The following is a 26,252-nucleotide window of genomic DNA, read 5'->3' as shown; positions in this document are numbered from 1 at the left end:
TTTAAACTTTAGATGTAGTCCTGATTTATCAAGATTGGCATTTGCTATACCAGACTTGATGGGCCCTTGACGAGGCATACAATTACGACAAGAGTCATGCCTTCTCATAAATTAAATACCTCTTCCGGCAATCTGTGCGCCAGACTGAAATTTACCCCACATTATAGATGGCATAGATTTCCGTCATCACTTACTCCAGTTTCTGGAGTTATTGATGTTAAATTTACAGTTACCGGTGGCCCTGCGCATGCTCCATCCTCGCCATGCCTCCTTTTTGGAAACTGGTGAGGGCAGCATAAAAATGTCAGTTCTGACTAGATTGAATTTGCAAAACCCGGTTTTGTGAAACTATGGGGTAAGACGATGTCAAATTTCCCACTTTGGTTTCTTGTTTTGATCTGATTTTAAGTTAAAGCCTGTATATTTCAGTCTTATCCATAGCTGCATGCACAGTACTGCAGGCATCTGAGAACAGATCACCAAGCATTCCCTCTTTTCATGTTAACTCTGGTGATTTACTGTCTCATAGTAGCAGAGGCCCTTTGCCTGGTGATTTTACTTCTACTCTACCTTCATCTCTGTGATGGGAGAGGGTGACAGTAATAGAAGTTGTTCAGTGTGGCAAAGGTATAATTATGAGCCCTTGGCCATACCATACCATAATATCAATAAAGAGATTCTCTGGGAATTAAGATTAAACTTAAATATTACTTTATAATAAACATATTTCCAAATACCTTTCATTAGTTATTATGGCTTGTTTTGTCGGGGAGCAATCATTAGGGGAAACAAAATGGCCGCCATCCTATTAGCACACACAGAACCTATCCTAATCACACAGGAGGACAAGTTACTTCAAAACACTGAGGTAAAGAGCTGCCTCCTCCTCCTCCTTTCTACTCGTCAGTGATTATGATCCTGAATACAGCTGATAAGAACTTTAGCTGAATCTCTGGGGAATTTAGTTCAGAGGAGACATGAAGTACAGAGAGAACATACTGAACATACTGTGGTGATATGGAGCTGTGGTAATGGAGACTGCATACAAGTGCTGCTGCTCATTGCCCCCACCCTCCTCTTTCTACTTTATGTGTCCTCATAATTTTCCATTCCCACAGAGCAGAGAGGATGATGAGGCAGCTCTTCAGCTCAGTGTTGTGAAGTAACTTGTCCTCCTGTGTGATTAGGACAGATTTTGTGTGTACTGATAGGATGGCGGCCATTTTATTTCTCTTACTGATTGCTCCATAGACAAAACGAGCCCTTCTAACTAATGAAAGGTATTTGGGAATGTATTTATTATAAAGTAATATTTAAGTATTTTAATTTTCTTAATTCCCAGAGAACCCCTTTAAGTCTGCAGCGTCCTGATATCCACTGCACTATATTCACTATATTTCATATATCATGTACCCCATACACTGTATATGGAGTGTGAGTTTCCTACTGTAGGTCTGTAGGTGGGGGGGGATGTGGCACGTTTTCTTCTCGAGGAGGAAGTTGCCAGTCAGTCTAGAGGTAGCTTTAGTAGAGTGAAGACCTAAAGGCAAGGCGAGCTGGGTGTGGCCTCATGGTTCTTCTTATGTGGGATTTGTGAGCTTGAGGTCAGTTGTTTGTCTGCCTTTGTAGGAGAAGGAGCTTTGCTCCTCTCTAGATGTTTCACCTGTTCATGAGGGTCTCCTTGTGGAACATACTGTCAAGGTGGAGAGTGGGGGAGAACTCCCCACCATACAATGTAGGGAATTTGGGAAAGCAACTGATAAGACCTCCCCATGTACAATTATCAGTATCTGACAGCTATCTCTGTATACACACTTTCACTTACAATGCCATTGATTTCTGATAACACTGATAAAGCTTGATAACACTGATAAAGCTATATATCAGCTCCTCTTGCTCTATAACATGCAGATTGTACTGCATTTCATTGTGACGGGTCCTCTTTAAGGGTAATTTTATGACTTACTACAAAGAATGTTGGATACAATGTTAATGCAAAAAAATGGTAATGGAAACACTAATATTCCCGTATAAGGTAGACACCTGGGAATCTGGAACCCTTCTGAAATGTTTTGGGTTAAAGAGTAACATGTACAGTATATACCCAGTCAAGTCACATTATTCTGACCAACAGGTAATATAAAGAGTATCAATCTGGAACCCTTCTGAAATGTTTTGGGTTAAAGAGTAACATGTACAGTATATACCCAGTCAAGTCACATTATTCTGACCACCAGGTAATATAAAGAGTAAACACTGTGTGCAGCACGGACAGCAGCAAGACAGCCCGAGAGTCACTGAATAAGAACCTAGATGGTTGTCACAGGTATCTGGAACCATGATGACTACAGTGCATCCCACAGCTACAATGGGGGAGGATCCATAGAGTAAACACGACAATTAACTTGGTCCCACAGATGCTCTATTGGGTTCAAGTCTGGGAAATTATGGGGCCAGGGTAGTAATTGGAAGTATTGGTCATGCTTTTCCAACCAATGTTGACATTTGTGTGACATTGCATTGTCTTGCTGGAAGATACCATCAGTCCAAAGGAAGACAATCAGCATGCATGTGGATGTATGTTATCTGCAAGGATGTATTCATACCAAAATTGGTTGAGATTGCCTTCCATATGGATGAGTGGGCCCAGAGAATGCGACAGAAACATTCCCCAGTCCATAACACTACCACCAGCTTGTGTTCTTCCAGCAACTATAGCAGGGTATTTGTTCTCTGATGTTTCTCGTCTGACACTCCAACATCCATCCGTTTGATTAATCAGAAAACCTGACTCATTGGTGACAGCAACCCTTTGCTAATCAGTGGAGGTCCTGCTCTGATATTGCTGTGAAAATTAACATAGAAACATAAAATGTTTGGCCCATCTAGTCTGCCCAATATACTGTATGAATTAAAGCCTTTCCTGATGATGCAAGTTTGTTAGCAGAGTAGCAGTGCTTTGGAGGCACATACATAGCATGGTTAGCAGAACAGTTTTTTTTTTGGGACTACACGTCTGGTAGCCTCTGGTTCATTTTGGAAGTGAGCTGTTCCACAGTAGTGTTGGTGTGCCCTTGTGCACCTTCGTAACCAATGTCCCCCTCTCACATCAATGGCATGTACTGCTCCACAATTTTTACATTTCTTATTCGCACAGGTGCCAATACACTTTCACTACAGCTACACATGAACAGCTTATTAACTGCACAGTTTCATGAATACTGCCACCTTTAGCCCAAAAGCCAATAATCATCCCTTTTTACAATGCCGATAAATCGCCCCTCCTAGCCATGACAGCACCAAGGGATATGTGTTCAGACAGCCTATCACACACCATATACACCCGCCAAGCCTGCTCATGACACGTGACTTCGTTCATGAGCTATGGGCTGTCAACGTCAAAAGTAGGAAGTGGTCCTAATAATGTTAGTTGACTGTGTATGTCTCCTCGCCAGTATATGTTGTCACCTTATGTATTTTGTGGCTCCACTATTTATACTTTTGTTGTATATGCTGTTTGGTAGCCTTATGCAGGTTCAAAATTTTATTTCAAAGACAACATAAAGCCTCATAAACATCTACCATATGGGCATGTCCACTCACTAGAACCAAATCTACAAAAAATTCTCCACACAGGAGCACAAAGACACCATGCCCAAAAAAGTATATAAATATATCATCAATTTATTAAATAAATAGTTAAGTACATAATAAAAAGACGATATAAAAATAGGACAAAACATCAGAAACAATAATATAGCTGTACTGAGTCACAGACCACTGATTTCAATGCACCCAAAATAAGATGTAAAACATGTGAAATCAAGGGAAAACAAGGGGAGTGAAGAAGGTAAAATATAGTCACACTCCTCATTAATAGTAGCTCACCAAAATAATGAAATATCCAAAAGAGGGAGATGTCCGCTAACCCTCCAAATATAAAATATAAAGAAGCTACCTCAGTCATATATTAACAAAATCCTCCTACCCACAAGAAACCCCCTGTAGATATGATCTGAGGAAAAGAGACCGGAATGGCCAGAAAACACCTCGAAGCACGTGTCGCTTCTTCTGCTTTAGAACTAAATTATATTTGGACTTAAAGGACTGCTTTTTATTATTGATGGAAATGCGTTCATATCAGTATATTGACCTACAGCCACTCATTATAATTTTCAAATTTTTCTGTAAAATACATTAGCTGTCTATGAGTTTGGATTCGGATGTGTTTTCTAGAAAAATAATACAGGTTGGGAACACTGAATATTGCCTGTCATCTCCTGTTTTGTAGCAATTGTAGGCTTGCTGGTTTTATTAGCAGTTCGTCCCTTTACCCTGCAGCTTTTACAGGGTCCACAATCTAAATGATAAACATATTTCTGATATAATAGCATGTATTATACATCCTCTAACACACAGTGGTACATATTGATGGTTATTCCATATATAAATATCAAATAATCAAACTTTACTTTCAGTTGCCTCTATCCCAGCCTTTTTTTTTTTTTTTTTTTTTAGTAAATACAAGAAAACTTGAATTATTGTTTTCCCATGGATTGGACAAATATGGCTGACTGAAAGATTACTGTTAATCAGAAGTCTGCCAGCCATTAGCAGAAGTGCTCTAGGGGAAAATGAGCAAAAATTCCAATAATGAGAAAACAGCTAAAACTATTTAGCGTTTATTGTTATGTGTAATTAAGGTTTGAATGCAGACAACTTGCTAAATCGTCTTTTGCCACTCATTAATGTTCAGAACGTTAATGCCTCGCTTCAGGCTCTGATGGCACAGCGTGCAAACCACTCGGGTCTTGTCGTCAGCACATTGTGTGAAGAAGTGCCATGCCAGGGAACTCCTTAAAGCTGCCTTTGGGGTGCTCGGTCCCTGGTGATGGTGGCCAGTAGCAGGCGAACTGTTTTTGCGACGGCTGCTCTGCTTTTGCACCCTACTCCCTCTTTTGCTACGCTGTTGGCTCGGTCTCACCACTGTCTTTTCCTCAGAACTCTGAAAGTCAGTGGCACGACCTTCATTCCATGTGGGGTCTAGGACCTCATTGTCCCCTGCATCTTCTTCCACCCAGTCTTCCTCCCTGACCTCCTGTTCAGTCTGCACACTGCATAAAGACGCAGCAGTTGGCACCTGTGTTTCGTCATCATCAGAGACTTGCTGAGGTGGTATTCCCATGTCCTCATCAGGAAACATAAGTGGTTGTGCGTCAGTGCATTCTATGTCTTCCACCGCTGGGGAAGCGCTAGGTGGATGCCCTTGGGAAACCCTGCTAGCAGAGTCTTCAAACAGAATAAGAGACTGCTGCATGACTTGAGGCTCAGATAGGTTCCCCGATATGCACGGGGGTGATGTGACAGACTGATGGGCATGGGTTTTAGGCACCACCTGTGCGCTTTCTGCAGAAGACTGGGTGGGAGATAATGTGAACGTGCTGGATCCACTGTCGGCCACCCAATCGACTAGCGCCTGTACCTGCTCAGGCCTTACCATCCTTAGAACGGCATTAGGCCCGACCAAATATCGCTGTAGATTCTGGTGGCTACTGGGACCTGAGGAAGTAGGTTCAGTAGGACGTGTAGCTATGGCAGAACGGCCACGTCCTCTCCCTGCACCAGAGGCTCCATCAACACCACCACCACGACCATGTCCGCGTCCCTTATTAGATGTTTGCCTCATAGTTAGCGTTCACAAAGCAAAGTTGGTTGAGTCTGTTAAAAATAATTATCCGCCAATAAAACCCCTGATGTAGGGTATTGCACTTAATATTTTTTTTAACACTATATGACAGCGGTATTTGTGGCCTAAATTTCACAGTAACTTATGCACCTCTAATCCCAGATGTGCAGTATATCAGAGGTTTTTTTTAACCCCAGTAAGCAAAAGCTGTATTTGTGGCCTAAATTTCACAGTAACTTATGCACCTATAATCACAGATGTGCAGTATATAAAACACAGTGGCCCAGATTCAAGAAGCACTTGCGCGGGAACAAGTGTGATTTGCGCCGCGCAAGTACTGATTTGCTCCTATGCAAATTTGCGGCTGATTCTGTAAACCAGTTAAGCCTGAAAAGCGGCCATTTTCCCGCGCACGCAGCCTAGCTGTTCCTGCGCAATTTTCGTGCAATTTTGCACGGGGTGTAAGTTGCGCCTTCATGGAATTCCCTCAGCGAATATGCAAATTAGGTACTGCCGATGATTCAGAAACATGCGCGTGTGATGCGCATCTTGCGCTGGAAGCGTGCAAGCTTTTTTCCCTGGGCAAACTTGCTCCTGTTAAAAGCAGGGGCAAGTTAGCAAAAGATGGCCAAATGTCTCATATCATTTAATTTCTTCTGGATGTCATCCCAGGTACGCACTTCATTACCCAGGGCATTGATGTCCAGGGCAATGGCTTCATATATAGCCCTCCTTTGGGCAATGGTGGTGTTTGCCCGCTGGGCACCATATAGGACTTCCTTATGCTGCTGGAGTGCAGCAATCAGGATGTCCATCTCTGCAGCCACAAAGTTGGCCTTCCTTATTTTGGTCCCTTTGGGAGGTGCCATGTCTTGCAAAAGGGCTGAATTTCCTTGCTCAGGGGGGGGGGTAGGAAAAAGCAGGATGAAATTCAGCAAAGAACCTGCGCAAGTCTGCTCCTATTTATTTGCTCAGTGCAAGCAGCTGAGCAGGATTTGCCCTGAAATTATGCTAGCAAACCTCTGCTGAGCCGAAAATTCCTCATTTACATAGGGGCACACCCACTTTGACTTGCACGGCCTTGCGCCCTCAGCTTTGCCTTAAACAGGAGCAAATTAAATGAACAAACGATTCCTGAATCAGGTGGCAATTTGGCAAAATTGCTCCAGCGCAGAGAAATTCAGCTGAGCGGCTCAGGTGTAAGTAATGGGCAAATCTACCTGAATCTGGGCCAGTGTTTTTTCCACCCCAGTATGCCAAAGCTGTATTTCTGACCTAAATGTGACACTTACTTGTGCACCTATAATCACAGATGTGCAGTATATGAAACAGATGTTTTTTTTTTCACCCCAGTATGCCAAAGCCGTATTTCTGACCTAAATGTGACACTTACTTATGCACCTATAATCACAGATGTGCAGTATATGAAACAGATGTTTTTTTTTCACCCCAGTATTCCCCAGTAAGAAAAAGCCGTATTTCTGGCCTAAATTGAACAGTCACTTATGCAGCGATAATCCTAGATGTGCACTATATAAAACAGAGTTTTTTTTTTTAACCCCAGTGTCTCAAAGCAGTATTTCTTGACTTGCAGACATGCAGATATCCTGTGCTGGTGCACTATTGTTGCATAAAATGGCTGCCGATTATGTATTAACTAACTGAAGGGAAAAAACTGTTAGTTTTCAGTAGTAGTTGGCTCAGGGCAGGCTTAAAACAATTGTGCACTGCACCCACAAAACACATTTACTGTAGATCGCTGAGTAAAGAAGCAGTTCTTCATAAGATTCCTCCCTGATCTCTCCCTCACAGCAGCTGCAGCCTCTACCTACACTAATCCGAGCAGAGTGACGGGCGACGCTACGTGACTCCAGCTTAAATAGAGGCTGGGTCACATGGTGAAGTTGGCCAATCACAGCCATGCCAATAGTAGGCATGGCTGTGATTGCCTCTTGGGGCAAGTAGTATGACGCTTGTTGAAAGGCTGCTTTGCAGCCTTTCAAAAAGCACCATAAAAATCGCTGAACCCCGAACCCGAACTTTTACGTTAATGTTTGGGTTCAGGTGCCGAAAAACCTAAAGTTCGGTACGAACTCAACTCTAGTCAAAATGCAACGCGATTTGAATAAAACATTATCTTTCCTCAGGGATACGGGCTCCTGCTTCTAATATTAACTATATAGGGTATCTTGCTCCTCCCATTGTTAACTCTTCGTTCTCACTCATACCTATCTGCGTCAATCAAATGCAAATAACTCTGAATTTCCGAATTTACCCCTACTAAGTATGAATTCAAATTAAAGATCCAACATGTCTCTGCTCTAGACATTTTTTTTATGAAATCTCCTCCCCTCTTATCTCTCCTAACAATTTCTATCCCACTAAATGAGGTTCCTACACTAAAACCCCCATGTTTCTCCTTATAATGTCGAGACAGGGGATGACCATCATATTTTCTATGGATATAATAAATATGTTCCCCTACTCTTTTGTTTAGAGATCTTTGGGCTGTTTCACACGAGCGGATGCCATGCGTGACATCCGCTCCGTGAATGACAGCCAAGACCCGATGCGGACTGCAGAAGCACGGAGCAGTAACATGACTGATAATGCTCTGTGCCTCTCTGTGATCTCTTTACCACAAAATCACAGTGAGAACTTAATCTCGCTGTGATTTCGTAGTAAAGAGATCACAGAGAGGCACGGAGCATTATCAGTCATGTTACTGCTCCGTGCTTCTGCTGTCCGCATCGGGTCTTGGCTGTCATTCACGGAGCGGATGTCACGCACGGCATCCGCTCGTGTGAAACAGCCTTTTTAGTTCGCTGTATGTATATTTTATTGCAGGAACAAGTTAGTGAATAAATAACTCCTCGGCTCTTACATGTAATGTAGTCTCTTTTGTCATATATAAATGTGCCATCACTGTTTTTCACTTGTGTGTTTACTCCAGATTTTATTTATATTTTTTACTTTTTACATACCCCACGTGCCCCACACATAAAAAAACTTGATGCCACTATGTTTCCCACATTTCGGGCCTTCCAGTATATAAATTTTGGAACTTTTAGAATTTAATCACCTATTATTTTATCTTCCTTCAAGATATCCCAGTGTTTCTTAATTATGTTTTTGAGCATCTTAGTCTGGCAATTATATTGTGTGATTATTGGTGGTATTTCAAAGTGTTCCCCCTCATTATTCTCTCTTTTGGTTTGACATTCTTTATTCTTAATTAACTCCTATCTTTCTAAATCGGCCTGTTATACCCTTTAGCTTCAAACTTGCATTGCAATTCCTCTGCTTCTCTCTCGTAGTCCTCTCTTTTTGAACAATTCTTTTTTATTTGCATTAATTAACTTTTCGGTATGTTCTCCAACATACATAGTGCAGCGTCCCACTACGTGTGTGTGGGCACTGCATAAAAGCACTTTTCACATTATCAAAAGCACTAGGTTGTAATGTATGATCTTGTATGTATGTATCTGCAAAATCCCTGTTAACAGGCCTATTAGGTGTAATTTATACATCCCGCCACTAGATGGGGATAGAGTTCAGGTCATATATATATCTAGGTTAGGCCTAGTGAGGGTGTTCTGAGTCCAGATCCTAGTTAGAAAGATGTAGTTCAGAAGAGAGCAGATCTGAGTAGTTCGGATCAGATTAGTGGGAAGAAAATGTAAAATGAAGACTTCATAACACAGATTAGTGAGTGGAGCCAACTTCGCTAGTAGGTGATACTCAGATCTGAGGCGCAGAAGAGCATTTTCCTTCTGTAGCTGGACTATAGACTTGCATCCCTGACCAGTAGGAGAAGAGTTTGCCTCTCTGGAAAAGAAACAAGCATTCCTAAGAATTCATCGGTGATAAGAGCCATTAATGAGGGCCACAGACACCTTTGCATGATGGAGGTTTTATAGCTTCAGGCAGCTTCAGTCTAAAATATTCAGCTTGTAGGGAAAGACAAGGAATAGGATCCCACACATCTAAAGGAACCAGGTACGCCTAACCCACTGTTCCAAAAACAAAAAGCCTAAAAAGCCTAGAAACAGTGGTTTTGCAGAATTAACTCTGTACCATCTAGAGACTGCATATTTGTACCGCTTCAACCAAAAGGCATCCAAAGTAAAAGTTGTGAGTTCCATCTTACCACCCTAAGCACCCTTAACATCAAGGGCACCTCAACCACCATCTTGGATGATGCTTCCTACCGCAGAGCATGCCCCGGAGGATTTCGTGCTGTCCACTTCAACACTGTGCTGCCAGCCCAGGGAGGCTTTCTGCTAACCGCGAGTAAACTGATGAACTGCGTGTTATATCATTTGGCCCCTCATCGGTTCACCGTGCACCTCACGTGTTGCCCCTGCGACTGGCTGGCTGCAATAACGGGATAGAAATTGTTAGCAGAGATAAGAGGGCAGGAGATTTCATAAAAAAAATGTCTAGAGCAGAGACATGTTGGATCTTTAATTTGAATACACTAGTACCAGTAGGGTTAAATTCAGAAATTTAGTTATTTGCATTTGATTGACGCAGATAGGTATGAGTGAGAACGAAGAGTTAACAATGGGAGAAGCAAGATACCCTATATAGTTAATATTAGAAGCAGGAGCCTGTATCCCTGAGGAAGGATAGCGTTTTATCCGAAACACGTTGGCTTTTGACACACCTGGGCATCCGTACCTTGTTCAGTGACATCACACAGCGCGAACTAGCAGTCAAACTTTGAGCATCGCCAACGGCCGGGGCAAGCTCGATTTGAAGACAGAACATAGGGTTCCTTGTTCCACTACCAGATACACCTACTCATACAACAAGAAATTTGGCACGTGCAAAAGAAATACAGTGAGGTTGAAGCAGGTATGCACTCACATATTTGAAAAAATACTATGTATGCATGGTCACTCCTGTTTATGGTGTTGAAGAGTGAGGGATAGTATCGCACGGAACCATAATACCTTTACTAGTTTGTTATAATTGAACTCACTGGAAATGTCAATAATGTTCCTCACTGCCCCAGGTAATGTCCTTCCACTGCCCTAAGTAATGTCCCCCACTGCCCCAGTGATGACCCCCCACTGCCTCCAGTAATGACCCCCACTGCCTCCAGTAATGTCCCCCATTGCTACCAGTAATGTTCCCAACTGTCCCCAATAATGTCCCTCACTGCCCCCAGTAATGTTCCCCACTGACCCCAGTAATGTCACCCACTGACCCCAGTAATGTCACCCACTGACCCCAGTCTTCACTTACGTGTAACAGGGCCCGCCACTGTCACCGCCCACCTGTTTAATTTGTGAATAACTCTGGTAGGGCAGAGCTGGGACCTGATTCTGTACTGCATGTGATGCAGGTGAGATGAGTGCTCTGGTGGAGCCCGACATGAAGTACAGTGACAGTGCCGGGCCCCGTTACATGTGAGTGCAGTGGGCTCCCCGCCGCCGGGCCCGGTCGTTACGTCCCTGGTCATCAGTAAAGAGGGTGATGTCTACAGTTGCCTGGTAAAGTTCTAGTTGGGCAGTAAAGGTAATTGCCCTCTTCTAATCACCAGAAGTACCCTGGCTCCAATCATACAAAAGAGTGTTATCAAAGAATGATGACATCAGTAATTGTCGGGCAGAAAATGACTCCTATACTTAAAGGGAACCTGTCACCTCTACTATGCTACCCTCACTGAGCGTTTCTAAATGTTCATTGTGTTACCCTAAAAATATAAATTACACTTTTAATTTCATTTGCAGACAAATTCAATAAGCATTTTTGTACTTCCTGCCTTTTATGTAAATTAACATAACAGAGTGATATCATATTTTCAAGCTCTGACTCATCTCAGGTTAATTTGCATAAATATTAAATCAGGTTTTTTTACACAATAAAAGCACACAGAGCTATGGGAACTGGGTATTGCGGATGTGCTAGCGGCCATCTAGCAACCCATGTCCTCAGCTCTATACCCAAAATCCCGATGACAGGTTCCCTTTAAGCGATATAGGTTATGTCCCACATAGAAAGAAAGACCACATCCTCAAGGGATATCAAAGCAGGACCAATAAAGGACATTTAGTCTGGGTCATGACATATAGTGGCCCTGGAGCCTCACATGAAGCCCCATTCACTATAAATGTATTATTCAACATTTCATTATTGTGTATAAGTGCACAGAAATATTGGTCATTTACTTTATGAATAGGAGGTGGTCACTTATGGTTACACCCACTTGCTGGGCACCTATTTAAGGTTCATTATGTCATACCTCACATCGCTTGATAAAGACTTCATGGTCGAAACGTCCGTATGTATGCTGCCTACCTAGTGAATATAACACCATTGCTTACACTGGGCCTTTCTATACTGCCGTTTCAATAGGGATCCAGAGCCAGGACCCTTCATCGCTTGCACCACTATGCCCTGGACTTATACCAGGTGATTTGATTATGGAGAATGGATTTACCCTATTAATGAACATGGAGTGCTGCTTATCTTCATTTGAATCTGGTGCCACCCTGGTACAGATACCAGGATCAGTGTAAAAGTCCAAGCAAGAAGAAAAGCAAAATTGACCAATACAGAATAGAAGCTTTAGTTTATTTATACAGAGCAGTGAGCAAAATATATTTCCAAATATATGGCGGCAAAAGATTTAATAATGCTGTCCATGAAACTTTACTACATCGACATGAATAGAAATGTAGATAAATTTCATATTTTACAAGTATCACTTTATGAAGTCATAGAATATTGACACTCAATAATTACTCCAGGAAATCAAAACTGGCTGCGAATTGTGTAAAGGAGCACTGGTTGGTATTACGCTGGACTTTGGCAAAGCCGTTTTCTCCCCAGGTATCACCCCAGCTGTGAAAAGAAATGCAAATATAGGTGATGCAGGTGACATATAAAGAAACATTGTACTGCTAAAGTCTGTGTCATGCAAATTTAGGGGGTCATTTATAAAGCTGAAGTACGCCTATATTAGGCATATTTCAGGGGTAGATTGGTGCACAATGGTTAGTTGCGCCACAATCTGGGACTTTTCGTCGCTCACGCCAGGTCTAAAAAAGTGGGCGTGGCATTGGCGGGGAAAGGGACGGGCTGGCCTGTCTCATTTACCATTTTCTACGCCTAGAAAAAATTCTGAATGTACGATAGCTAATAAGCGGTCTTACATTTAGAAGTGGTGGTGGATGCACCAAAGTTATGAAGAGGCCGGCGCCACCGCCAGCGCAGGTGTTTATTAAGACCAGCGTCTGACTGCTGATTCGACCAACTTTAATCCGAAACAAATTTGGGGAAATCCACTCATCTCTAATGGGAAGCATAGGACAATATGAATCTATTCATATTGCAATATTCATATTTCCTAAAGTGCAGGATGTTCAGCAGTTTAGAGTGCCACACTAGGTCTATACTCTTTATCCTTATGGATGCAGGGGGATCTTCAATCTTTTTAATCATATTTCTGCACATACTATTAATGTGCCCGTAAATATCTACCACAGAGATGGAACAGGTATTTTTCCATGCCATGAATGTAAGTTCAGTGCTTCGACATAAATGCAAACCAGCAATTCAAATATCTGTAAATCTATTACATGTAAAGAAGATAAAAGAACGCGAACAATGCAAATTCTAGGGAGAGGATATAATCTCACTACCCCCCCAAAGATCATAAGCAAATTAAAATCACCACTACATTTAACTCTCAGAGAAGGCTGTATGAGAACCTGGTCTAATATTCTAGGTGAATTATCAATTATTTGCTTATTATTTATCCAGCAAATTGAGAGGATATTCAAGAAAGGCAAATATGACAGGACGTAGGTAGCTCTCTGTAGTTCTCAAACTGGGTTATGGCTTGTATGAACTATTGGGGTCATTTATCAAACTGGTGTAAAGTAGAACTGGCTTAGTTGCCTATAGCAACCAATCAGATTCAACCTTTCATTTTCCAATGGAGCTGTCAAAAATGAAAGGTGGAATCTGATTGGTTGCTATGGGCAACTAAGCCAGTTCTACTTTACACCAGTTTGATAAATGACCCCATATATGTGTTCTGGGGCAGAGGTAGAGATAATATCATCCTCAGAATGAAAAGCTAAGACAATCTAGAAGTAATCACTTGCTTACAATAGATTGTAGAAAATTAATCTGATGTATGTAAAAAGTAATTGATTGAAAATGATTTACTGAATGACTCTCAATTTACTAGTTATTGCAAGAGATGGGCTTAAAGGGGTTTTCCAGGAACTATTTAAAATGGCCACCAGCAACCTGTCCTAGAATGTGAGTAGGACTGGTTGACACCACTTGCAGAGGTCTAAGGGAGTGAGGGGGTGAGTATTGTATAGTGAGGCCAAGTGTTGTAATCATGGAGAGATAAAACAACCCTCTGTGTATGATGGAGAAAAAAGATTTTTGAGAAGACGCCTGCAGAGGCTCTGTGTGGTCTCAGCCAGGAGGGCTGAGGGGCACGAGGCTATGTAAAAGCCTGAAGTTTGGGGGGCCCAGCAACGTCTGCAGAAAAAGGGCCGCACAGTCAGAGTCGGGAGGACTTGTGGACCATAATCGCCCAAAGGTACTGGTGTGGTCACAGCCTGGAGGCTGCGGGGCCATTTGGCTGAGAAAAGTTGGATCTAATTCTTTGTGTGAACTGCACTCTATAGGGGAGGTAGAGATGACCTATGTATTAGCTAGTGCCTAGACAGGCAGGTGTTTATTTTTGCGATGTTTATGTTTGTGATGGTGCTGAAGAGCCAAAATAAAGCACCATTTGGACTGGAACCCCGTTGTCAGAGGAGAAATCTGTGATTGTGACCCACCTGAGAGAGAGATCGATCCCTTACAATTGGTGGAGGATACGGACAATGTCCATGCTAAAAGGGCACAACGTTGTTGGACACTTTTGCTGTGTTGCAATAAAGTTGTTTTCTTAACATACCTATTTTTTATTATCCAGTATGGCTTCTTATCACCGCTTTCATCCTCTTCAGAGCCATAACCCACAGAAATAATTGCATGATTAGCCTCTTCTGCACACTCTCCATCAAATATTCCTTGTATTAAAAGAAAAGCTGATATTACATTTCTGAAGAATGGTAGACATAACAACAAGCAAACCCTTCACTGAGCAGAAATATTTTGGGTCAGTTGGCTTTATTTCTCTATTTTACAGTTAAGCGTTTCCATTGACTTTGAGGGGAATTTGTGTGCTTTAGAGCTCATGCACATGAACGTTTTTTTTTTCCGTGTCCGTTCAGGTTTTTTTGCGGACCGTATACGGTACCATTCATTTCAATGGGTCCACAAAAAAACTGAAGTTACTCTGTGTGCATTCTGTTTCTATATGTCCGTATTTCCATTCCGCAAAAAACATAGAACATGTCCTATTATTGTCTGCATTACGGACAAGGATAGTACTGTTCTATTTAGGGGCCAGCTGTTCCGATCCTCAAAAAACAGAATGCACACAGACGTCATCCGTATTTTTTGCGGTTCCATTTTTTGCAGACTGCAAAACAGATACGGTTGTGTGCATGAGCCCTTCGTTAGATGGATTTATTGTGTCAGGCTTCTGTTGCTTTTGATGGGAAAATAATGTAGTGTGCAATCTAGGCAAGCACATTTATATAGCATGCTGCCTGCTTTACCTACCAGCAGAATTGGGGGCTATCTGGCCTTCAAGATAAAAAAATAAATTGGAGTCATTGCCACACTTGTCTTATATTCTACACATTAGACTATATTCAAATTTGCGTCTTTTGGTCTTTTTTTTTTTTAAATAAGATTTCATTTATATTTCAGTGGGATGCAAGCTGAAATGAGAACACCTCAATTTGTACGCGTTCAGTCAGCATGGCACATGTGAATTTCTTGTCTCTGTTAACAGTGTACTTCTCAATAGAGTTGAATAAGATACTACAATGTAACCACATCCTGTATTCTTCGTTAGGTGCTGTTAACACAGTGGTGTCTTCATAACTGGCTTTCCCTAAACAGCAGATCATCTTTAAAGGGATTGTCCAACTTAATATAGTTTCTTAAACACTCCCCAGCCAGTAGGACCTTCCAGGTAGGCATACGCATCTGCTTCATGACACTCAGTTCCAGCTCTGCGGGTTGACTGCTTTCTTGACTGCACTTCGGTCCTGTATGTAAACTTCGGCATGGACAGGGTCACATGTAATGCTGCAGCCATTTATTGGCTGCAGCGGTGCATGTAACCCTTTTCATGCTGGAAGTTTACATACAGGGTCCGAAGACAGAGGTGGACCCGCAGAGCTGGGACCAAGCATCAGGGAACAGGTAAGTATGCTTCCCTCAACAGGCCTCGTTTTGGTGGCTTTTAAAAAAAAAACTATTTTAAGTTGGACAACACCTTTAAGACAAAGAAGATATATTTGTTTGCACTATAAAAAATATACTGTAACATTACCATGGCTATATAGCTGGAAATCCTGGTCAACCCCGAAGCTAACAACCACGGGTCCCTCCAGAGCCACTGCGGACAGAATGCTGTCTTCATCGGGCAGGCTGTAGTATTTGGTTAGATTCAGCGTTATTGCTTTATCATCTTTAAATCCACAGGCATTTTGCTTGTTTAAAGAAAACAAACACAAGAATCAATATCTAAGTACCGTCATATGCATTGTATTCTCACTTTCATTTGAATGGGGCTTTCAAAAATGCATGCACATTTAGATGCCAGACCCATTTAGAGGCATGGAAGGGATTTGCAGTGGCAGACATTTCTAAAATATATTTTGCTGAAAAAAATAATAAATCCCGAACAAAGCTGAACATAGTCTAGTTTGAGTGACAAAGTGCTACCAAAATACCAAAAATCAAAGCGCTCTGTAAGTTGACATCACAAGATATCTATATACTATAAGGCAATATCTGGCCCAGCAATCATCATGGGCAATATACAGTATTGCATTTTTCAGGAGCACCAAGTTAAGTGTAATGGTTCTTGTCGGGTTATGTATAGTACATAGGTTGTATATTAGGTGCCAAGCAGGATATCAGAATACCTTTCTAATGCTATAGTACATGCTATGAAATTTGCCCATATTTTATCCTCTCAGTTTTTCATGGAATCCTAAAATCAGAGGCATAAGAATGTACGGTATGGGTCTATAGATTCCTAAAGGGCGATGTATTGCAAGTAAACCCTTAGACATGTCTAGGTGGTCCATTAATTTGCATGCTACTGATCCTAGTAAGCAGACCAATAGTCATGAATAAACTGACTCACAATGTAGTATATTATAAGGCTACTTTGCACACCCATTATTGCCACCCTGTGAATGACATAAGTAAAAGACAAACCTTCTCTTGATATTCATAATCTTCAGATTTCATGACTCCGTGTTGTGTTACGTATGATAGTGCATGAACTGGGAGCCCCCCACAACATGCCTGGTCTACATGATCACAGTCCACCAGCTGTTGCTCACTCAGAGTAAGCAGTTTTTTGTCTCTTATACATATACGGGACTCAACTACACCCACCTTAAAAAAAGACAGAAATATTAATTTAACTTCAAGGTAACTGGCGCAGTCAAAGTAAAATACATAAATATGTAGAGTATTGAATACTTACTGTTGCAAAAGCCCAACATGATCCACATAACCCTTGATTCTTGGCATCTGTCACACACTTGGACTCTCTCCAGTCAACATGGTCAGGTAGGTTATCTCTTAACCCATAGCTATGAATGGGAACATTGGGTTCTGCCCCATTTGAAATGAGGCAGCTCCTCCTCTTGACTTCTTCATGTGTCTAACGTACAGTTAGAAAACAGTTACAAACATTCATTGTTCATTGCTTAAAGGGAACCTGTCACCTCAGTGAGTAGTGGCAGGCATGCTAAAATCCGAGAAATCAGAGAAGAGTCACTCTCTCCCAAAGAAGAGTCCAGCTTATTCATGAGCTCTCTCCCTACACTCTCACAGGGGAAAACAGGGCATGCCAATGAGTCCTCATAGTCAGGAGCTCTCAGTTCTTCCCATCTGATTAGTGGCAGGTGGGTGGGGAGATGTAGGAGCTCATGAATATCAGGACTCATGGGCATGCACTGCAACTGGGGCAATTAAAGATGGGAACCCAGGGTTTTGGTAATGGGATATGTCACTAATATATGCTGACTTTAGTTAGGACACCATAATACTGGTGCCAAATTTCCTTTAAAGGGGGTTTTCTGACATATTTAAGTGAGGACCTATCCACCGGATAGTAGGGTTGAGTGAATCTTTTAAAAACTATGTTAATAATATGGGCTCCATCCTACTGTAAAATGTATGTCCTCTGAGGAGCTCTTTCCGAGGTTTCTGCAAATATTGCGAGACTTACTTCATCTTGCCTCTATCACATGTCAGTCCATTTGTTCACATAAATTACTGTATCAAAATACAAAGCAGAGTTCGGCTTTGTTAATGAGGCACGAAGCCGAGTTTGGCTTAGTATTTTACAGTAAGACGGAGCCCATATTTTTAACAACGTTTTTAAATGAATCGAGTTCAGATACAGCTATCCGAACCCGATTTGCTCAACCCTAGTCATCAGTATCATATCGGTTCGACACCAGGAACCCCCTTGTCTAGGCATAGTTCAGCCCCACCGAAGTGAAGTGGGGCTGAGCTGCGATACCAAGCACAGCCACTATACAATGTGCAGCGTTATACTTAGTGAGCTGAGAGAAGGTTGTGATGCTACTGTGAACCTAAGCGCCTTGTCTGATGACCCATCCAGAGAATAGGCACTTGCCCCAAAAATTTTGACATTAGAAAACTAGTGTAAAAACATCATAAATCTGGCCCTAAAACTGTTACTCTAGGTTTAAATTAGCATTTAAAACATATTTGATCGTGTCTGGATGTCTCTTCTATCCCCAATTCCAAATGTAGCTACCTATTTTAATTATTTTTGCTATTAACAATGTTACTTATAATATTATAATAACATGATGTATTGTATAAAGGGGTTGATCCATCACAGACATTGGTGGCTTATCGCAGCAGTGAATGCAGCAGTGCTCGCACTTGCCCGGTGCGCTTCTCATTCATTTCTATGGGACTTCAGAAAATAACTGAATACACCGCTCAACTATTTTCGACAGTCCTATAGAAATGAATGAAGAGAGGATACGCTCTTCACTTTGCGGGCTAGGTTCTAGAGATGGGCGTGGGCACCACCTCTGAGATTGGAACATATCTAACGTTGGTGACATACTCTAGCAATATCCCACCAGTGTCTGAGGTGGACCAAACCTTTTTACTCATTTGCAAAAAATAATGATACAAGAATGAGATTAAAATACTTATGGTTCATGATACAGTGGGAAACAAGGAGGAATAAAAGCTTCCAAAGTCAAGGCTAATGCTTAAATTGGATGTTCAATTGAGATACTGAATGTATATGTGCATGAACTTACCTGGTCTGCAAAATGATTCATTGCCATCCAGTATTTAGAGTGGCCTTGGTCAGCAAGTTTGTTATGTTCTTGCACCTTATGCCAGTTTTCTTCCCAAACTTTCCTCCGGAATGACTCTTCCTTACTATAGGAATACACTTTGTCTGGCAAAAAAGTATTTTAAAATGACTTTTACTGTCAATAGTAGGTCAAGATGTTTTCAGGAGATGGGTTAGTCTACCCTTAGTGTCAGACATCCTCTGTATTTACTTCTATGGGTTTACCTAGAACCATGCTCTAAAAGGGTTTTCTGACAATTGACATTTAACCCCTGTCCACAGGATAGGTGACAAATGTCTGACTGCTGTGGGTTCCATAGATCACTAGGGCAGGACGCCAAGTCACCTATTGCTCCTTGCATGGTAAGGAGGAGTTTGACCATGGTAAGGAGGAGTTTGTTGACTGCAATGCGGGTTAAGCATGCACCCTGCTACTCCATTCAATATCTACAGTTCTCCTCCTTACCATGGTCATACGGTGAGGGGTAACGGATCCCAGTTCTAGCTATCAGTGGGGGTCTTAGTGGGGGGTCCCTCAGTGATCAAAGTTTTATCACACCTCTATAATAACACTGTTAATATCAGAAACAAGTGTAGCCATTAAATACATAGAGAAAAGCTTCAGCTGGGTGAACACTGCATCACTTTATGTTAGCCAAGAAATGAAAAATCATTATTAAAAAATGGCAGAAATAATGTACATTTTGATAATTCCTTGTAATGCATTTTTTTTACATATCTGTAATTATCAAAATGATTGCACCTCCTGCTGCTTTAATTGCATTAGTCACCTATTTTTCCCCTAAAAAATGTTTGTTTGTTTTTCCTCTTTGTATGTACTATGCAGCCTTTGCATGTGGTTGACATGAAATGTCCTTACACAATTCAGTAACTATGTGGCGATATGCTGTGAGTCTACTCTTCAACATGTGAAGAAAGGACCTATATTCAATCAGTAAATGTTATGTCATAAACATTCTCAACTTACAGTAGCTCATGGATACTCTTCACGCAGACTATAGACATACATTCTAGCACTTAGAGAGTAAATGTTTTCACATATTCTTTGAAAATATACTTACTGTATTTTGTCTTCCACGAACTCCATTCCTGATCAAAGAAGGTAGAAGCCCAGGTACAGACCAGGAAAGTGGCGAAAAAGCACAGGCTTTTATTCAGATGCATTCTGAAAGATAACATGAGGTTATGACCCAATAATCTAAACACATACTAAGCAATGTAGGAATGACACCATTCTTAAATGCAGTCTATCTGAGAAAGAAACCAACACAATGAGAAGCAGTTCTTATTCTTAGAAAGATACCATGTATTTCCCCACTGACCTGAAAGAAGTGCTTTCACATATGAATGCAGTACCCCAGTCAAACCACTCTATATATGTCTGTACTTGGAGAATTATCAGATTATTCAATCTGAATGTCACATGCATGTCTGCCTTTTGACATTTGATTACAGGAAACAGTTAAGTGTGATAAGATGAGCAATTTGAAATCAAATTATTTTTTTTTTTTTTGGGTTGTGCATAAGTCTTTATTGGTTTGCTACAAACCGGATTCCCAAAAAGTTGGGACACTAAACAAATTGTGAATAAAAACTGAATGCAATGATGTGGAGATGGCAAATGTCAATGTTTTATTTGTAATAGAACGTAGATGACAGATTAAACGTTTAATCCGAGTAAATGTATCATTTTAAAGGAAAAATACGTTGATTCAAATTTTCACGGTGTCAACAAATCCCCAAAAAGTTGGGACAAGTAGCAATAAGAGGCTGGAAAAAGTAAATTTGAGCATAACGAAGAGCTGGAAGACCAATTAACACTAATTAGGTCAATTGGCAATATGGGTATAAAAAGAGCTTCTCAGAGTGGCAGTGTCTCTCAGAAGCCAAGATAGGTAGAGGATCACCAATTCACACAATGTTGCGCAGAAAGATAGTGGAGCAATATCAGAAAGGTGTTATCCAGCGAAAAATTGCAAAGACTTTGCATCTATCATCATCAACTGTGCATAACATCATCCGAAGATTCAGAGAATCTGGAACAATCTCTGTGCGTAAGGGTCAAGGCCGTAAAACCATACTGGATGCCCGTGATCACCGGGCCCTTAAACGACACTGCACCACAAACAGGAATGCTACTGTAAAGGAAATCATAGAATGGGCTCAGGAATACTTCCAGAAACCATTGTCAGTGAACACAATCCATCGTGCCATCCGCCGTTGCCAGCTGAAACTCTACAGTGCAAAGAAGAAGCCATTTCTAAGCAAGATCCACAATCTCAGGCGTTTTCACTGGGCCAGGGATCATTTAAAATGGAGTGTGGCAAAATGGAAGACTGTTCTGTGGTCAGACGAGTCACGATTCGAAGTTCTTTTTGGAAATCTGGGACGCCATGTCATCCGGACCAAAGAGGACAAGGACAACCCAAGTTGTTATCAACGCTCAGTTCAGAAGCCTGCATCTCTGATGGTATGGGGTTGCATGAGTGCGTGTGGCATGGGCAGCTTGCATGTCTGGAAAGGTACCATCAATGCAGAAAAATATATTCAGGTTCTAGAACAACATATGCTCCCATCCAGACGTCATCTCTTTCAGGGAAGACCCTGCATTTTTCAACAAGATAATGCCAGACCACAATCTGCATCAATCACAATATCATGGCTGCGTAGGAGAAGGATCCGGGTACTGAAATGGCCAGTCTGCAGTCCAGATCTTTCACCTATAGAGAACATTTGGCGCATCATAAAGAGGAAGGTGCAACAAAGAAGGCCCAAGACGATTGAACAGTTAGAGGCCTGTATTAGACATGAATGGGAGAGCATTCCTATTTCTAAACTTGAGAAACTGGTCTCCTCGGTCCCCAGACGTCTGTTGAGTGTTGTAAGAAGAAGGGGAGATGCCACACAGTGGTGAAAATGGCCTTGTCCCAACTTTTTGAGGATTTGTTGAGACCATGAAATTCTGATTCAACATATTTTTTCCTTAAAATGGTACATTTTCTCAGTTTAAACTTTTGTTCCGTGATTTATGTTCTATTCTGAATAAAATATTAGAAGTTGGCACCTCCACATCATTGCATTCAGTTTTTATTCACGATTTGTATAGTGTCCCAACTTTTTTGGAATCCGGTTTGCACATTATTGAATGTTGTAACATACTTTGGGGCAGATTTACTAATAGTGCTGTACTTTACGTTGTCTAAGAATATGCATCCCAGTATTAATATTAGAGAAATTTACTATTCTGGCACCTGCAAATTCTTTGTAAATCCTGCACTAGATTAACACCAGAATTCTGTCTGTGCTGCAAAAATTTGTGCACCAAAACAATTCTGTCTGTGTGTCAAAAATATGTCCATGTGTCAGTGCACAAAAAAAAGGTCTAGTCTAAGCTTACACCACCTATAGGTTGGCATTATAGATGGGGAGTCCTCTCCTGCATAATGGAAACGGAACAGATCTGTTATGCAGGCCATAGACTTCTATTATGAAGGAATGAATAACGGAATGCCTCTAAAGGGATTTTGTTATGCATTCCGTCATAGAATTGTGTTATGGTTCGTGGTATCAGAATCCATAACGCAATTCTGCTTTTACCACCAAACGAAGCGTAAACTAATTTTATAACATGAAATTCGCTCATCCCCAGTTGGCATAGTTGTACTCCAAAAATGCTCCAAACTTTTGGAGAATTTTTTTGGGCGCAAGGTATCTTTTTTTGGCACATGGAGGGGCATTTTGTCATGAGGGTGTCAAGAGCCACGTCTGACTCTGTTATACCCGGGGTCAGGAAGTCGCAGCGGGTGGTTGCGAGCTCTATGTCTAAAGATAGCGCTGTTACTTAATGGTAGCTTTCTGGGTTTGCCTTGCAATCCTTTTTGTCTCACTCAGGGATCCATAGCTTCTTCTCCTCAGCTGTTTCTTGTCCGGCAATCCCAACCTCTTTATATTCCCCTCTCCCACGTCTCTGGTTGCCAGATATAGAGCTTCCCGCCTGGACTTCTATACTGACCCACTGGAGCTGAGTCGCTGTTATTCCTGTTTTTTTCGTACCAGAGCGTTACCCTCCGGATCCCTGTTGGTTGGTTGTTGTCGCCCACCTGGGATTATATGTTTCGTCCGTATTGTCTGTCCTCTCCTTGGTGTTTTCCTTTAGTGTTAGTGGTGCGGACTAGTGTTCCCACCGCCCTTTTCACTACATAGGGCTCATCTTAGAGAAAGCCAGGGTTTAGGCACGTGATCGGCGTATGGGTGAGAAACCCATCTAGGGATGTCAGGGCAGTCAGATGCCAGCCTCAAGGTGAGTTAGGGGTCACCATCTTTCCCTCTCCCTTGGACAGGGCTTTCCTTTTCCCTCCCTTTGCGTCACGCCGGTCGTGATACATTTAGGCCACAATTCTATACCATGAAGTCATGCCCCTTAGTTGAGCAAGGTGTAAAAAGCTTAAAAAGACACATGTAAAACAATTGGTAAATGTGATGCAAAGCACCCGTGCCATTTTTTTGGTACAAAATGCACCCATGCCAGTTTTTTGGGGGCAAAATGCACCAAAAAACTGGAGCTTTTTCATTGGTAAATCTGCCCTTTGAGTTTTAATAAGCAGAGATCTTGATTTTGGTGAGGAACTGAAGCTCAGAATATATTTGAGGTTACAGTTAATATAATTTAAACCAATATTATTACTAATCATTGCAGAAATCATTAACTTAGCAGGACAAAAGGGGGCAATTCACAAGGGGAACTTGAGGAAACCTCCATTAGTCGTCATTTAAATATCATTCACAAAACTAAATTAATGGGTCACTGAGTTTTGAGAAAACTTTTGAAATGTCATAGAGACTTATCACAAGTTTTGATCGGAGGGGGTCTGAGTGGTGAGAATCCCACCAATCGCTAGAACAAGAAAAGAGAACCACTCGAATATCACGAGAGACAGGCTCAATGGAAGTCTATCTTGAGTCCATCCTCTGTAGTGAGGAGAGAGAACATAATATGAGAGTGTTTCTTTCTCTTCTTATTCTAGTGATAGAATATCACGCCTTATAATCATATTGAAGATATGTATTCTAACTACCATTAGGAATATACTGTAACTCATTGATTATATTCAATGAATAAAAAGTCGTTTCAAATGTTAACCAGAAGCGTCATTCAAAATATTCTTATCTTTGCCTCACGATTAAAGAAAAAGATCAGATATCATGTCACTCAAGTGTGTTTTTTAAAGAACCTCACCCTACTGTATATTGACCAAAGAACAGGCCATGTACGAATCATTGTTCACCTACTTTCACTGTACATGTTTAATGTGATAGCGTTAATAAGTGAGCTTTCTTCTACTGCTTTCTTTAGGCTGTAGGCAGAAAAGTGCCCGCATCTAAGCAAAGCTGCAAGAACTATACTTTTGGCTGCACCAAGATTCATAACCCGGGGGCAGATCAATTCACAAGGATTATGGTGGGAAATTATCAAACTTTGCTCCCGAGATTCAGGCTTCAGAAAGTCACAAAAAGTTAGCAGTTTTACATTTTTACACCACTCCAGTTTTCAAAAGTTGGTGGTAAAGTGAGTGTGCTTAGCCATATTACTATTTACCCAAAACTAGACTCAGAACAGCATAAATTATAGAAATACAAAATCTTTTATTGGACATACACTTGTATAAAACATACATAAGCAGCATTAAATCACACAGGATGATCTCCACAGGTCTGTCACATTATATTACATATAGCTTTCTCAAGAAGCGACCGCGAAACACGTGTTGGGATCCAGGACTGTTTGGTCTGTATTTACCTCTACTGCATGTATTTCCCCTATGTCGTTTTTTAGTTGAGGCACTATGCACTTTATATATATTGACTGAGGGCTGCGATTGATTACTTTTCCTCACAGCTTGGGAATTCTTATTGCAAAGCTATATGTAATATAAAGTGACAGACCTGTGGAGATCATCCTGTGTGATTTAATGCTGCTTATGTATACGGATTTCTATGTTTTATACAAGTGTATGTCCAATAAAAGATTTTGTATTTCTATAATTTATGCTGTTCTGAGTCTAGTTTTGGGTAAATACTTGTAGTTAGTCTGGACAGCAACAATACCGGGCGTTTATTCGCTTTGCGATTTGGGTGTGTAGCCATATTACTAGTTTCACTTCAAATTTATCAACTGAGATTTTTTCAAACGTTGCAAAACTTTGTCTCAATCTTACTCCAGAAAAGGGGTAGTCTAGAAAATGGTATAACATCTTGAGTCAGAAGTGTTCGACTTAAAACGGTTATCTGATCTGAGACATTGGTGCAGGGGAGGACTGGCAGCCTTAGTCCTGGGGGGCAAATCTAGTCAAGTGGCCCATTTTTAGCCCCGCCCATCATTAAAAGCCCCTCCTACATATAATAGGCCACTCCCAACACACACTGTACAGCTGACATTTTATAGTTGCGGCCTGTCTCTACACATCATACGGAGAGGGGAGGCCGTCCTGGCTGCACTGCCTGCTTATATAACAAGCTACAGCCAGGAAGCTCCTCCGCTCTCCTCCCTACCCTGATCCTGCTCAAGGCCTGTGGTTCCCCCCACCATCTGCCACCCGCCCGTGGCCTGCTGCCCCCTTTCGTCATCCTCACCCAGTTCTGAATCCTCCTTCTGCAAATGGCAGGAGGAGGAGCCGGAGCATCTCCTCTCCTACATAGCACCACATACCTCTTACATCCAGTGATGTCACCTTTGTTGTAGACGTTCTCTTTCCTCATCTTCTCCATTCAGACCAGACCGCCATGATGATTTTTCTGCCATCTCCCTTCACTGCAGAGATTGAGAAACAGACATTAGTTTCCTGCCACCCCCAATACTATACTGCAGAAACAGTCCCCCTGGAAATACAAACTACCACACAGATAGTGCCCCCAATACTGTACCCGCTATGCCCCCAATACTATACTGCAGAAACAGTCCGCCTGGAAATACTACTACCCCACAGATAGTGCCCCCTTAAACAATTATTGGCACACAGCGCTCTAAAAAATAACTGCGCCCAGACACTAATAGTATAAAGATAATGTCCCCCAAAA

The 26,252-nt window shown here is 41.6% G+C and overlaps 1 protein-coding gene across 1 annotated transcript; it reads right to left on the bottom strand.

The window, feature by feature from the left end:
- Positions 1 to 12,252: 12,252 nt before the first annotated feature.
- LOC122927680 (zingipain-2-like) lies at positions 12,253 to 20,564 on the bottom strand. Its single transcript, XM_044279766.1, has 8 exons — positions 20,501 to 20,564; positions 20,240 to 20,343; positions 19,120 to 19,262; positions 17,289 to 17,468; positions 17,015 to 17,197; positions 16,119 to 16,278; positions 14,625 to 14,739; positions 12,253 to 12,541 (listed from the first exon to the last, which is right to left on the bottom strand). The coding sequence occupies exons 2-8, from the start codon at positions 20,340 to 20,342 to the stop codon at positions 12,439 to 12,441; spliced, it is 987 nt and encodes a 328-aa protein (XP_044135701.1). The 5' UTR covers position 20,343; positions 20,501 to 20,564; the 3' UTR covers positions 12,253 to 12,438.
- Positions 20,565 to 26,252: the final 5,688 nt, after the last annotated feature.

The sequence above is a fragment of the Bufo gargarizans genome, chromosome 2, assembly GCF_014858855.1.
Source record: "Bufo gargarizans isolate SCDJY-AF-19 chromosome 2, ASM1485885v1, whole genome shotgun sequence".
NCBI lineage: Eukaryota > Metazoa > Chordata > Amphibia > Anura > Bufonidae > Bufo > Bufo gargarizans.
This window is presented reverse-complemented; position numbering and strand designations above follow the sequence as displayed.